Source organism: Podarcis muralis, chromosome 3 (genome assembly GCF_964188315.1).
Source record: "Podarcis muralis chromosome 3, rPodMur119.hap1.1, whole genome shotgun sequence".
NCBI lineage: Eukaryota > Metazoa > Chordata > Lepidosauria > Squamata > Lacertidae > Podarcis > Podarcis muralis.
In genome coordinates this window covers 80,010,059-80,023,754 of record NC_135657.1, presented here as the reverse complement: position 1 = coordinate 80,023,754, position 13,696 = coordinate 80,010,059, and the positions used below count along the sequence as shown (strand labels likewise).

At 46.2% G+C, this 13,696-nt stretch overlaps 1 protein-coding gene across 1 annotated transcript in view; it reads right to left on the bottom strand.

The window, feature by feature from the left end:
* TBX18 (T-box transcription factor 18) overlaps nucleotides 1-13,212 on the bottom strand; it is a 36,626-nt gene extending 23,414 nt beyond the window's left edge. Inside the window, exons 1-3 of the mRNA XM_028722901.2 lie at nucleotides 12,500-13,212; nucleotides 9,890-10,085; nucleotides 4,314-4,415 (exon numbers count right to left, since the gene is read on the bottom strand). Of these exons, the coding sequence (XP_028578734.2) occupies nucleotides 4,314-4,415; nucleotides 9,890-10,085; nucleotides 12,500-12,785 (584 nt within the window). The 5' untranslated portion in view covers nucleotides 12,786-13,212. The remainder of the gene's footprint in view (nucleotides 1-4,313; nucleotides 4,416-9,889; nucleotides 10,086-12,499) is intronic.
* Nucleotides 13,213-13,696: the final 484 nt, after the last annotated feature.

The following is a 13,696-nucleotide window of genomic DNA, read 5'->3' as shown; positions in this document are numbered from 1 at the left end:
CAGAATGGAAATAATGTGGTGGCATTGCTTAATCATTGTGGAGAAGCAAGAGGAGGGAGAAAAAATAGATGAGGGAAGGAGAAAGGGCGACTCACTTCTAGGCAGCAGTATTTATTTATAAAGGAGAAAAACAGATTGGTACTGACTATTTTTGTTTTATTTAGCCCTTTCCCCCAAATTAAACTAGTTGTTGAAAATCTTCAACTGGGGGTTGCACAAATTAGCTAAATATCAGGAGGAATTCAGGAAAAGTTGTAGCCTAATATTTAACATTACAAATGGATTGTTTCAACTGAAAACAAAATTCTAGGAAGATCTCTTTTAAAGGCCACAAAATTACAATAATTCTGAGCTTTATCTTATAACCAGAATAATATTTTCACTTATAGGTCAATCCATTTAAAATAATTTATTGAAAACTGAGCCAATGAATATATTTATGAAGTATTTTCAGCCGTTATAAAAAACCTCTGTAAGGTGAAACTTTTTAAAGCATTCTAAAACAGCCTTAACTTCTTCGTGTGTATTTTAATTTTAGGACATTCAGTTTTAAAAGGGAGTAAACATCGTAAGGGCTATTTGCTCTCACACTGAAAATATAATTGTTTAATTGTAATGTGGCACAAGTAATCACAGCTGACACAATCAAGACAAAATGGACATTTTGTCTTATAAAAGTATTTTTAAAATCTAAGGATGTCGGAGAATTCCGACAGAAATGGGAGAACTTGGCAGTGCTCACTTATTCATCCCATGACTGGAACAAAAATCAATCCAGCAATAATTATCAGTATTCACTGTCGCTCTTGTTTTCAGTCTGAAAATGATACGTAATTGATAACTCCCCTCATCTCATTTGCACTGTGTTTCATTTGCACTGAAATGAACAGTGCAGAGTAATGTAAACATAATGCAATTACGAAATTAATTGCATAATTATCTATGTAAAATTCTGCGACAGAAGAAAGCAAGACGAATAATGAAGCTTTTGTCAGAAGCCGAACTGCAGCAGACTGGAAACAGCACTGCCCCCAGCAAACACAGGTCGGAATGGAAATTGATGCCTTCTTACACCTATACACAAGCCAAAGGCCCATCTATATGCAATTGCAAACACAGAACTCTTGCAAGTAGGCTGGAATTATGTGCTGGGCTGCAGTGAATATTAAAACAGTTCAGGGCACTGGAACTGGGCACTAGAGCCTCACAATTACTGGAATGGGGAGATCTATTGCAGTGATGCGGTTATAACCTAATCTATTTTATTACAGAAACTTTTTTAAAAATCACTGTCATTTTTCTATTTGCAAACTATACGGTACTATGGTCCTAAGTATTATCTCAATATTTCATTTACAACAGCATTAAACATTAACTGGGTTTAAATAATGAATTATTAAATATCAGAATTTTTTAAAAACTGTTTATAGTGGAATAATGGCCTTGACATCAAGAGAAGCAGAACTGGGATCACTGGCTTGAATTCAAAGTGTCCCTTCTTCAAATGGAAAGGCTCATACCGTTTGCTGAAAGGTTGTAGTCCTAGCAAACACTCCTGCCGGCTGATTCATCAATTTCCCTTCCCTTTGCAGATCCAGCACCACCACTACCTATTCCAGATGGCCCCCTACCCCACAGAGCAGATGTTCAGGAGGTGAAGGGGATAGCAGGGAAAAGGGAGAAATCAGTGAAAAACACCTATCTGTCTCACCCACACACACCACAAACAGAGGAAATGTCCCATGTTCTGCTCACAATAACTCGGAATCTGATCCTAGGGACACAATCTACAAAGCGCTGGTCCCATTTAAGCCATTTAAAATAATATTAGTCATTTTAATTTTAATTAAATCTGTTATATGAAAAGTTCTTGACCCGAGGTAATATGAAAAGCTTTCTACCTCAGTTCAAGAGGAAAGGGGGGGGGGGGAGGAGGAAATGAGTATGACATTGACATATAGAAAGACTGTAATGTACAACAAAATCATCTGGACATAAAATTCAGTAAAACCAATCTACTGGTGATTTAATTTCATTACTAATTTCAATCTTGAAATATGTTGTTGCTAACTTTAAGAGATATGCCATTGCAAAAAATATGCAAAATGTATGAGTGTTCATGAATACTTATCAAGTTCAATGGGATCTCCTCTGAAGAAAGCCTTATTTAGGTTTGTACGCTTAGACTAACTCATCAAATGTTATCTGATTCCAGTTCAGACCCAAGACACTGATCTTTAAAAAAACAATCTAATTTATGTTGAGCCAAAGGAAAGATTACAGACTACAATCCAGCCAGTTATACAATTTTAAGACTCGCTAAACAATGTATCCAGTGTTTTCCTTTTATATACAGGGACAAATATTTGATGGAAATTTAATAACAATGTGGCAAGGGCAAACAAATTCAACTATGCCATGCTCCTGCTAGTGCAAGGCACAACCTAGGTAAAATAAAGTAAAACCATAATGATCCTAGTTATTCTGACACAGTTAAATTAACCATTTAAATCCAGATATTCTGTCAAAACGTAGAAGTGAACCAGGCCATCTGAAAGCAGCAATATTCCATATATTAAGAAAGTATCAGAGAGTTGCATAGATTTTTCCCAAAATTAATGCTGGAGTCACAGCCTGGTATTACAACCATGAGTAAATTATGTTGGAAGCATGTATCATGGGTACTTTCATGAAATGGCTACAAGCAAAAAATGGTAGCACTCTCCAATGAATATACAGAGCTCTGTGTCAATGCAAAAGCTCACATAACAGCTTCATTTTGCATCTGTCACATGCTCAAGACACACTTCTTCATCTTGGCCTATGATACCTGAGATATTTTCAGTACCTACCCTATTCTTATAACAGTAATTTGCTTTAAACTGTTTTAATGTTACATTTTTAAATTCCCATAGCTCACTTATGTTGAAGGGCAGATAAGAAAGTCATCAACAACAAAAGAAATCACCCCCGTTTTCACAACACTTGTGATAAATGCTCCATAAACCCATGAGGTATGAGCGTACACAACATTCTTTGCCAGAAAAAAAAAATGGACACAGGCTTTGCTTATACAAAATTCCATGTCCATATCAGAGCCTGGACCAAGAAACATTCTCTGTTCCCTAATATCATTCAATCTGTAACGGAATTGTAAGTTTGCCCTCACTTTTGAAATGTCAATTTGCTGAGAAACTTGTCAAACGTAAAACAGAAATAATAATGGCACATATTACGTACTGTACAGTAAGATGACTGGTTTAAAAAAGGAGCAAAAACTTCAGACCATATACAAGACATGACTGAACCTATTTATACAACGAGACTGAGAGGACTGGGAGTAGGAAAGTTAAGCATAAGGAAGCTATCTTCCTTAAGTTCGATAACTTGGGCTTCTTAACGAAAGAATTAAAAAAAACTGTTCTAATGATGGTATCATTAAAAGCGCTAATAGGCAAGAACACGGAGAACCATTTGGGCAACCCTTCTTTAATGCAACAGCAAATATACTTGGGATGCAGATCTGTCATCTCTTAAATTGCTAAAAGAAGTCACTGTGTTCCCATTCCTACAAATTCATGCCAGGAGTTCTAGAAGGAAATGATTACTTAGATGTGCATTGCCTTGGTCGAGGTCTACATGATCAAGACCTTATGTTAAAGCATTTAAGGAGTGATTACTGATAGCTACTAGCCAATTATTGCAAATGGCTGCACAGACAGAAATGCTGTTAAATAACTAAACAAAGAAAGCCACCAAAAGTGCTATTCTGCAATTATACTCGAACCTGTGCCTCGTACAAGCACTCTCTTGAAATAATTTGATAGTTCAAGTAAGTTATATGTTTAGCACAGAATTTAAGTTTTTTTGCACTTATCAATGTTTAATAACCTTATGCAGAGAACTGCTATCTGAATAGCCACTGAAAATACGCAATATTCTCTCATAGTGCTGTTCTTTAAGTCGGTTAGAATAGTGGTTTATACAGGTTATGGACAATCCACCCCAGTCTTCCCAGCTTCAATAAGTATTCCCAAGTAAGGGGGCTCAAGAACAGCAGCTTGTGATGGGGGGCGGGGGGGGGGATACGATTCGGATAATGTAGAATGTGTTCAAAATATGAGCCAATGTACAAAGCAGTTCAATAAAACAAGCCTTGATTGTTCTCACGTGCTTGGCACAAGGCACTTATTTTTCATGCAGGGAGATGAAGATAGGAATTTGGGAGTTAAGCACAACCTTCTGTTAATTTCCAAACTAGCAATATTCTTTTGCAGTTCCTGATATCCCAAAGTCTTATATACTGCAATTACCTGTATCTTTTGTTATCCACAGGGACAATGTCCATGGCAATATAGTATTGCTGATGAGGGTCTAGGCCTGAAATTTTCACTCTCATTGCAGGAAACATCCGTCTGAACACAGAAAAAGAAGAGCATTTAATAAAAAACAGACATGGAATACAGAAACAGCAACATGTTTGTGGAATCTACCTCCAATTCTTTTTCATTTAAAGTTATTTGTGGGAAGTTTCTCTTTTTAAATAATTATACTCATTCACAAAATAGACTTATGACACACACCTCCATGGATTTTAATTTTTTTGCTGAACAACACTTGTGTTTTCCCTCTGAAATTTCGTCAAAGAGCAAACAGCCAAATCATTCAGATGCAATTGTTAAGCATTTTTCAATGGAGATTTTCTTTTAGCAGTTTTTTTTTAAAGGTAATTCTAAGAAAACATGTGCTTAATTTGGAACTGTAATTCACAAAAGAACAGATTTTTCAGAGATTGCAGTTTGGATTCTAAACAAATTGAAGTAATTTCTAAGCCACGGGCCAAACAGATCATTGCATCCAGCACTGGCTTTGTATGCAATGAGCATCTTCCCCATGTACACAACTGTGTATTGAAATCATGAGCAGGACCACGGGTGATGTTTGTTTCTTATTTCCAGTGCAGGCTTGTGCTGATTACCTAGATCACATAAAAAGTATTTTTCAGAGAGTATTAACCATGAACCAAGGAGAGTGTCGTTGTGATCATCGCCTGCTCGGGGGTTTCCCAATGGCATCTAGTTGCCCAGCGGGAAAACAGAATGCTGGACTAAATGGTCTATGGTCTGATCCAGTGGGACTTTCCTTATATGCATAAGACAGTGTTTCCCAACCTTTTTTGGGCAAAGGCACACTTGTTTCATGAAAAAAATCTCGAGGCACACCACCATTACAGCCCCGTGACGTCAGCGCGCAGCGTCACGCCGGGAGGGACGCACGAAAGTGTAAGTTTCAATTTTTCCCCCTCCCCCTTGCCTTCCTTCTGTGCCAACCGCCAAAAAGCCAAGAAAAAAGCCAAGACTTTAGGGCAGCAGGTCGACACGGAAGAAGCTCCTACCTAAGGACAGGTGCGACGGCCGTGTCCTCTTCTGCCACACTTGGCAGCCCTGCCTCACGGTCGTGACTCCCACCCTGATTTCTCCCCGCAGGTCGAGCGGCACAGGCAGCCCAATGTGTCCAGCCCAGACACAAGCCCCGCTTCCCCACTCTAGATCCTGAATGCGACCAAGTGCTCTGGACTCCCGAGCAGGGTGGGAAAGAGGACTCGCATCTGGTAGCCTCCGGGCTCCTCGCCTGCTCGAGGGATGGCATTGCAGGCAAGCTGCCGGCCGTCGCCATCGCCGCCCCCTCATGCGAGTGGACCTGCCCGGAGTGGTGGGCCGGGGGAGGCTCGCTCTCTGTGGGGATGTGGCCCGCACGCGCGGCCCCGCTTCCTCCTGCCCAGGGCTGAGCTCCTTACCCGCGATCTCGGTCTCGCGCACGCGGATCCCACTTATTCTGAAGCTCGCACCACTAGCCGGGGCTCTCACACCGTGCCAGGGCGAGGCGGCGCGGCCCACTGACATCATCGCGGCTCGCCGCCGCCCTCGACTTCCCTGTTCCCTCCCCTCCCTCGGGTCGCCGTGGTTACCGAGGACTGCAAGCTGCTCGGGCGAGCGTGGGGCATTAAGTGGGAGAAGGAAAATTAAAATTAAAACTTGCCTGAAGGCCGCCTCTCCGGATACAGTGGTGCCTCGCAAGACGAAATTAATTCGTTCCGCAAGTCTCTTCGTCTTGAAAATCAATTAATGCGTTCCTAGGGAAACCGCCTTCAGACCAGGTCCGGGGACAGTCTGTCCCCCGACCTCTTCTGAAGGCTGGGGGGGGGGGACAAGGGCTTTTCTTCCCACCCCCAGCATTTTAAAAAACCCCGGGACAGCGGAGGACTTCTCCGCTGTCCGGGGCAATCTTAAAATGCTGGCGGGCGGCATTTTAAAATCGCCCGGGACAGCGGAGGACTTCTCCGCTGTCCGGGGCGATTTAAAAGCCCCTGGGAAGGCAGGCAGGGGGGACAAAGATTTTCGCCCCCGCCCGCCTTCAGAAGAGGTCCTGGACCTCTTCTGAAGGCCAGCGGGGGGCAAAAGTCTTTGCTCCCCCCTGCCTGCCTTCCCGGGAGAGCGGAGAAAGGCAGCGCATTTCTCCGCTGTCCCGGATGGCTTTTGAAGGCAGGCAGGGGGGAGCAAGGACTTTCGCCCCCCGCCCGCCTTCAGAAGAGGGCGGGCGGGGGCGAAAGCCTTTGCTCCCCCCTGCCTGCCTTCCCGGGAGAGCGGAGAAAGGCAGCGCGTTTCTCCGCTGTCCCAGACGGCTTTTGAAGGCAGGCTTTTGAAAGCCGTCCGGGACAGCGGAGAAACGCAGCGCACCCTTGCCGCTGCCCCCTGACTTGGCTGGAAGGCTGGCGGGGGGAGAAGCCTGCTCCTCCCCATCGCCAGCCCCGCAAACTCGGGGGACAGCGGGAGAGGCGCAGCGCGCCCTTGCCGCTCCCCCCCGACTTGGCTGGAAGGCTGGCGGGGGGAGAAGCCTGCTCCTCCCCATCGCCAGCCCCGCAAACTCGGGGGACAGCGGGAGAGGCGCAGCGCGCCCTTGCCGCTGTCTCCCGACATGGCTGGAAGGCTGGCGGGGGGAGAAGCCTGCTCCTCCCCATCGCCAGCCCCGCAAACTCGGGGGACAGCGGGAGAGGCGCAGCGCGCCCTTGCCGCTGCCCCCCGACTTGGCTGGAAGGCTGGCGGGGGGAGAAGCCTGCCCCTCCCCATCGCCAGCCCTGCAAACTCGGGGGACAGCGGGAGAGGCGCAGCGCGCCATCCCGCTGTCTCCCGACATGGTTTGGAGGCTGGCGGAGGGCTTCCTCCTCCCCCAGCCCCGCAAGCTCCCAGAGCGATGCCAAAGCTGCGCGCAGCTTCGGCATGGCTCTGGGTCCCGTTCCGGGGGAGGGGGAAGCTCGGGCTTCCCCCGCCCCAGCCCCACGCCTGGCGGTGGGGGAATAATTTTTCCCCCCTTTATTCCCCCCCCCCGCCAATTTTTCCCGCGGCACACCAGGCAACGTCTCGCGGCACACTAGTGTGCCGCGGAACACCGGTTGGGAAACACTGGCATAAGATGACATTAGAAACAAGTCCCATTCAAATGAATGGGATTTACTTCTGCAGAAATGCAATCAGGATTGGGCTACAATTTAAGTCTAAGGTTGCAGTCCTATACAAACTTAACTGTGAGTAAATCCCATTAAACTCAACGGGGCTTACTTCTGTGTAGACATGAATAGGATTTCACTAGAAGGTGAATTAGTTACTTGAGGTGCAATCCTAACCTGTTTTCCCATAAGAAATCCCTACTAACTTCAAAGGAACTTACTCTCTAATAAATATACTCTGGTTTCTCTTCGGACTGCATAAATATGCTTGGAACTGCAGCCTTTTTATTATTTAACAATATCAAACAATTAACAATTCTATAATGGAATTCTATGGAATGACAGCCTAAATATAGAATCATGACAATGCCATAGGATTTATTATACTAGTATAGACAAAGTACAATCAAAGAGCACAGCTCCCATTCATTTCAACTGGGCTTGCAGAGGGATCGTTTAAGGGATGTGTTCTATTAATTCAGAAGATATGAAAAATCTTCATTTTTAGATATTATAAAGTTCATTTTCTTAGGAACAGGAATTGATATCAAATCTACACTAATACAAAGGTCACATGTGAAGCTTTGCTAGAACCACGCTGAAGTGCTTATAGGTTGTAGAAGTTTAAAAAACATTTTATTTTCAAATTAACATATACCCGATACCTGTCTCTATTCATCTGTTTTGAAGGATATTTTTCACAAAGACATGTTATATTTTTCTTTCTATACAAATGAATGTGCAATGCTATTTTCTTGTATTACTGATGTTGTTGGAAATGCATGAAATCAAAGTTAGATTTTGGAAGGGGGAAAGGAGTTATTGACATCGTGCCTAACTAAAAAAGAGGGCAAAACTAGCTGCTGCTAACTAGTTCTTGCTGTTATTTCAGTGCACCTGTAAGATAAAAAAGAAAAATTTTGACAGGACAACTTTTAAGACAAATGTTGCCTTGTGCTGTTTAAGACTGCACTTCAATCATTAATAAAGCCCCTCTGAAAATGTAGAAGGTAACATATGGATTCAATAAAATATGTTTCTGTAATTTCTAATAAGTTCAGATACTTTTATACTGTGCAGGTTTTTACCATGTGTATCCTTTGGAAAGGGAAGAAAAAAAGCTCTTTTAAGAACCTAGCATTCATGCCCTTTAACATAATGAACAGGAAACCTAGAAGTCCACATATTTCTATATCATCTGAAATGACTGTGGCCTATCCAGCTTTATAAATCAATTTGCTTAATTCATTTTGACATATTGACAGATTTGGGATCGTATTCGCAACTTTAAGCATTATAGAAATTAAGAGGCAATTTAAACATCCAGCTTCTGCAGCAAAAAGACTTTGTATTTAATTAAGATGGTGGAGCAAGCTATCTTGTGAAACAACATGCTGCAACATATCAGATCTTAAGCCATCCACATTGCAAAACCAAGAGAGATCAGTGGGTTCTCCTGTATATATGGATTTGACTTGATCTTCCGCAATAATCTACTCAGAAAACATCTAGTAGAATTTTAATCATGCTAAAAATGTCAGGCACTGTACAGTGGTACCTCGGGTTACATACGCTTCAGGTTACAGACTCCGCTAACCCAGAAATATTACCTCGGGTTAAGAACTTTGCTTCAGGATGAGAACAAAATCATGCAGCGGCAGCACAAGGCCCCATTAGCTAAAGTGGTGCTTCAGGTTAAGAACAAATTAAGTTCTTAACCCGAGGTACCACTGTAATTATACACATGTCTTATATATATTTCTACAGAGTCAATACAGACTTCTTAAGAGGCAGATGGCTCACTTCTAAAATGACCCCATCACTTGTAAACAATTCCATTTTAAATCAAGTGATTTTATTTCAAGTACTCCAGATCAAGCTGTTAGTTTGCAAAGCCTTATTGCCACTTTAAAATCAGTATGTTTAGGTCAGGGGCAGAATGACCTATCTAATAACCAAACCTTAAACAAACGACACAGAACTCAACAGTTTACAAAGACCTGCTCACGAGTCGTTTAGAGTAACATAAGGAAATAAAACACCTTTTAGGGTTGTTAGGCAGATAAACTACGGGTATTAAGAAATGAATGGTGCTGTTTTGAGGCAACCCCCTCCGGCTGAATGTGAGGGAGAGAACTGTCAAGAGTGCGCAAAATGGATGCATGGCATTCGCAACGAAATTTCGCGGGGAGGCCAATCTCTGCCAGGAGAGGAAACGCAAAACCTGGGCCCGTCTCCAAGTGGCGCAGCGCCGTTGGCGAAAGCGGGAAAGGCGCCTAAGGGCGCTGCGGGACTGCCGCTCTTTCCAAAGTGTTTCGGTCAGTCTTTCTGGCTGGGTCCGGAAGGCCTTGCTCTGCTCGTGTCGTTTCGCGTTTCGTTCCTTACCTCCCCGCCTTGGTGATGATCATCTCGGTGCCGATCTCGTGAAAGCGCTTCCAGAGCTCGGCGCCCTGCAGGTCAACGCGAGGCACCGGCGGGGCCAGCAAGGGAGAAGCAGGCCGGGAGGAGCTTTTGGCCTTGGCGGGGCCTCCGGGCGATAGCGGCGGCGACGTAGCGCTCAGGAAGCTGTCCTCGCAGCCACCTGCAGGAGGGGGAAAGCGGGCGACGGATTAGAGAGAGCGCCGGGCAAAGAAACGCGAGGCCTGGAGGCGCCAAACCTAGAGAGGCGCGGGGCGCAATGTGCCCTTATTGCTGCCTTGCGTGTCTTTGGCTACTCGGGAAAGGCCGGCGCCAAACCTAGAGAGGCGAAGGGCGCAATGTGCCCTTGCGCGTCTTCTCGGGAAAGGCCGGCGCTTCTAGGGATCACTGCCAAGCCGGGAAAGGCCCAAGCCGGCGGCCCCTTCCTTCTCCCAGCGGCACGTGCGTCCTGCGCCTTCCCCCGCGCCGCGTTTTTGCTCGCTTGGGCGCAGCCTGGCGCGCTCCTCTGCGCGGGGCCAGAACGCACAAGGAAGAGGGCTGGGAAAGGGATTTGCTGGCAGAAAGGCCGCCGGGCTCGGCCGAAGGCGGGAAGGAAAGAAGTGCCCGTTTCCCTCACCGCCACACCAAGGGAGACGAGCCCCGGAAGGGGGTCGGGGGCGTCTTTCGGTAGCAGGCGCGCGCGTCCTTGCGAAAGACGTGGCCCTTCCTCCGAGCAGAAGGAAGCCCCGGTTTGGGTCAACGAGGGCGGCCTGGAGGAAGCCGGCCCCCTCGAGCCCGTCTGCTGGGAGGTCGAGGAAGGCCCGTCGGTTTCAGTGGAAGTCCCGAACCAGGGTCAGGATCGAGCTGCCCATCTAGTTCGAGGTTCATCTTTTCCTCGATAATGGCGCAACTCCGCGCAACAGCAGTTTTAAGATCCTCGGTTTTTCTGCAAGAATTAGAGTCTTGCAGCATCTTTATGATGGCCTGAGTTTTCATAAACTACGGCTATTTTCTTCGCTGAACGACGAACATTTTCACTGGGGGACTTTTGGGCAGGTTCTGCAACAGTTCTCGGGGATTATGAGGTGCAAAACTGCGCAGGCCCAAATGCTATAAAAGTATACATGATCGTAGCAATAAAATCGGCGTTTCAACTGTACTGTAGAGACTTTAAGATTTCTGTGGGTTACACCCAGGTTGCCCGTTCGCGCCTAGACGCTACTCAGCAAGACCCACTGAGTTCAATAGAATTTACGCCCAGATAAATGGGCATAGGATTGCAGTCTAAAATAGAAAGCCAAGCATTCCAATCCAAAACACATTTGAAAATAAACCCTAAGGATTTGAAATGGATTAAATATAAAATGAATTAAATATAAAAGGAACTGGTTTCTTTATTTTTATAAAGGATGTTAATCCATTTTCTCGCTAAATAAATCCCTAAGATAATATACTAGTCATTTTAGTTCCATTTTTTGTGGGAGGGCACCAAAATAATAAAAATGAATGACTAGAAACAAATTATATGGAATGTATTGTTCCATATATTTATTATTTGTATATGTTTATTTGATATTTAATAAAAGACATCCAACATCTTCTGACTCTGGGTGCCCTTAAAACCTCTGTGTTTCTAATTAGTTAAAGCTGAAGCAGATATGAAAACAATACGTGTGGGGGGAAACCCTAGAATGTTATTAAGTATCTGTTCATTAGTTTGGCACCTAAACAGAACAATTAAGACATAAGTGGGTGTGCTTGAGCATTCCTATTAAGAATAAAAAATATGTCAGCTAGAAATCGTTAAGACTGGATTTTGTATAAACTGGATGATTTATTAATGGATATTAACTCAGCTCTAAAATAAAACAAGATGAGCTATATATGTCAGGCTAAATAAGGGTTAAAACCATCTGCAATTATCTGATAAAGTTAAGAACATCTAATAGTACTATCACAACCAGTAATTTAAAGATAAACCCCTCATGTATATAATTCCTTTCGGTACCAGTAAGATTTACGCAGGCCTGATTTTGTGCCCACTGTCTGAAACCAAGTACCGTAACCCGTTGGGTTTAGCGTCACAAGACTCTTGTGTTCGCATGCCTTTGGGCGCATCTTTGGGATCAAGTCCCATTGAACTCAACCAGATGAGGAAACCCATAGGACAGATATTGCAATGTGCATAAAATTAATGCTGAATAATGAAAACGATCGTTAGAGGGTGTGTGTGTTATTCTCACGCCATCGGAAGTATTCTTAAACAATAGCGGGTTGATCTTGCATTTCCCCCCACTCGCCCACCCACTCAGACCTGGGAAAACTGGGGGGGGGGGGCACACTTGGGCACAGTCAAGATCTCCTGGTTTTTAGCAGGGTACCCAGGGCAAGCTCTGGGCCATGACAGCTGTCCCCGGAGAGGCCACTCGGTTTGGGTACAAGGAGAGTACGATCGCCCCCCGAGGGGGGGGGAGTCTTCGGAAGCGGGGCGCCTGGGGAGACGGGCTTTCGCGGAAAGAAGGGGAGCCCGAGAGGGGAATTCCCCCCCCTCCCCCCCCCCGCAACAACACAGGCCGGGGCGCTACCTCGCTCACTCACCGGGAGGCAGAGCCCGGACGCCGCAGCTCCTCTCGGCCGCGGCCGGCCCCGTCTCGGCGCTGGGCGCCAAAGCGTCCGCGCCTTCGGCGGTGACCTTCCCGCAGCTGCTCGCGCCCTCGGCGGCCGCCGGTGGCGCCTCTTCCCCGGCCACTTTCCTCCGCTTCGGCGGCTGCTGCTGCTGCTCCTGTTGCTGCTGCTTCTCGGCGCCGATGAGGGCTTCCACCGAGAAGGCGTGCGCCTTGAGGCTCAGCATGGCGCACGGGGACGCTCGCCTTTTCTCCGCCATGCCCGGGCCGGGCTTGGAGCCCTCCGCCACTCTTCCCCGGGCGCCTGATCGCCTCCTTCCAGGCCGCGCCGTCCGCCTTCGCGTCGCCTCCTTCTCTTTTACATCCGACTTCAGGCAGCCCAAAGAGGTTTGGGGTTCCTTCTCCTCCTCCTCCTCCTCTTCTCCCTTTCCCTCCTCTTTTCTTCCCAAGCCCGATCTATTCCTTTTTGGAAAAGCAGCGCTTCTCTTCTTCTTCTCCTCTCCCTCCTCCCCCTCCTCCTCCTCTTCTTCCTGCAAGCTCTGCTTCGTCTGAGGGGCCAAACAGCTCTGACATGGGTAACAAACGCTCTGCGGACACAAATTAGGGCTTGTAATTGAAATTTGTTGCCTTGATCTGTCAGCACTTCCAGGCAGGAGACCGGTGGGAAGAACTTGCTCATTAGTGTCAATAAAGGGACGGCGACGGGGCGGAGCCCAAAGGACCGGAACGGCTGTCAATCAGGAGGTGCCCTCGGCCAATCAGAAATTACGGGTCCCCTCACCCCTCCCCCCCAAAAACCGGTTGCTTCTTCCTTAGAAGGTTATGCAAGTGGATGGGGAGCGGGGGAGCAATCTAAGGGGTGCCTGCCACCCTCTCTTCCATTCCTAGCACCCCAAAGCAACCCCGTCTCTTTCATATTCTTACAGCCCTTTGCTTTCTCCAGGCAAGGTGCTGGATTTATCTAGCATTTAACCAAAAATCAACTAAATCTAGAAATTCAGATCTGGGTGGTATCAGGAGGAAAGGGGGGGCTGGGTTCTGGTGCCACCTCCTTGGGGAGACCCGTTGGGTGGCTCTGGGAGAGTCCTGGTTTTTCAGCCTCAGTTCTCCATCCGTAAAATGGAAATAACCGCGACTGGGTAACCGCGACTCAAGCAGTGTAAATGTTGCA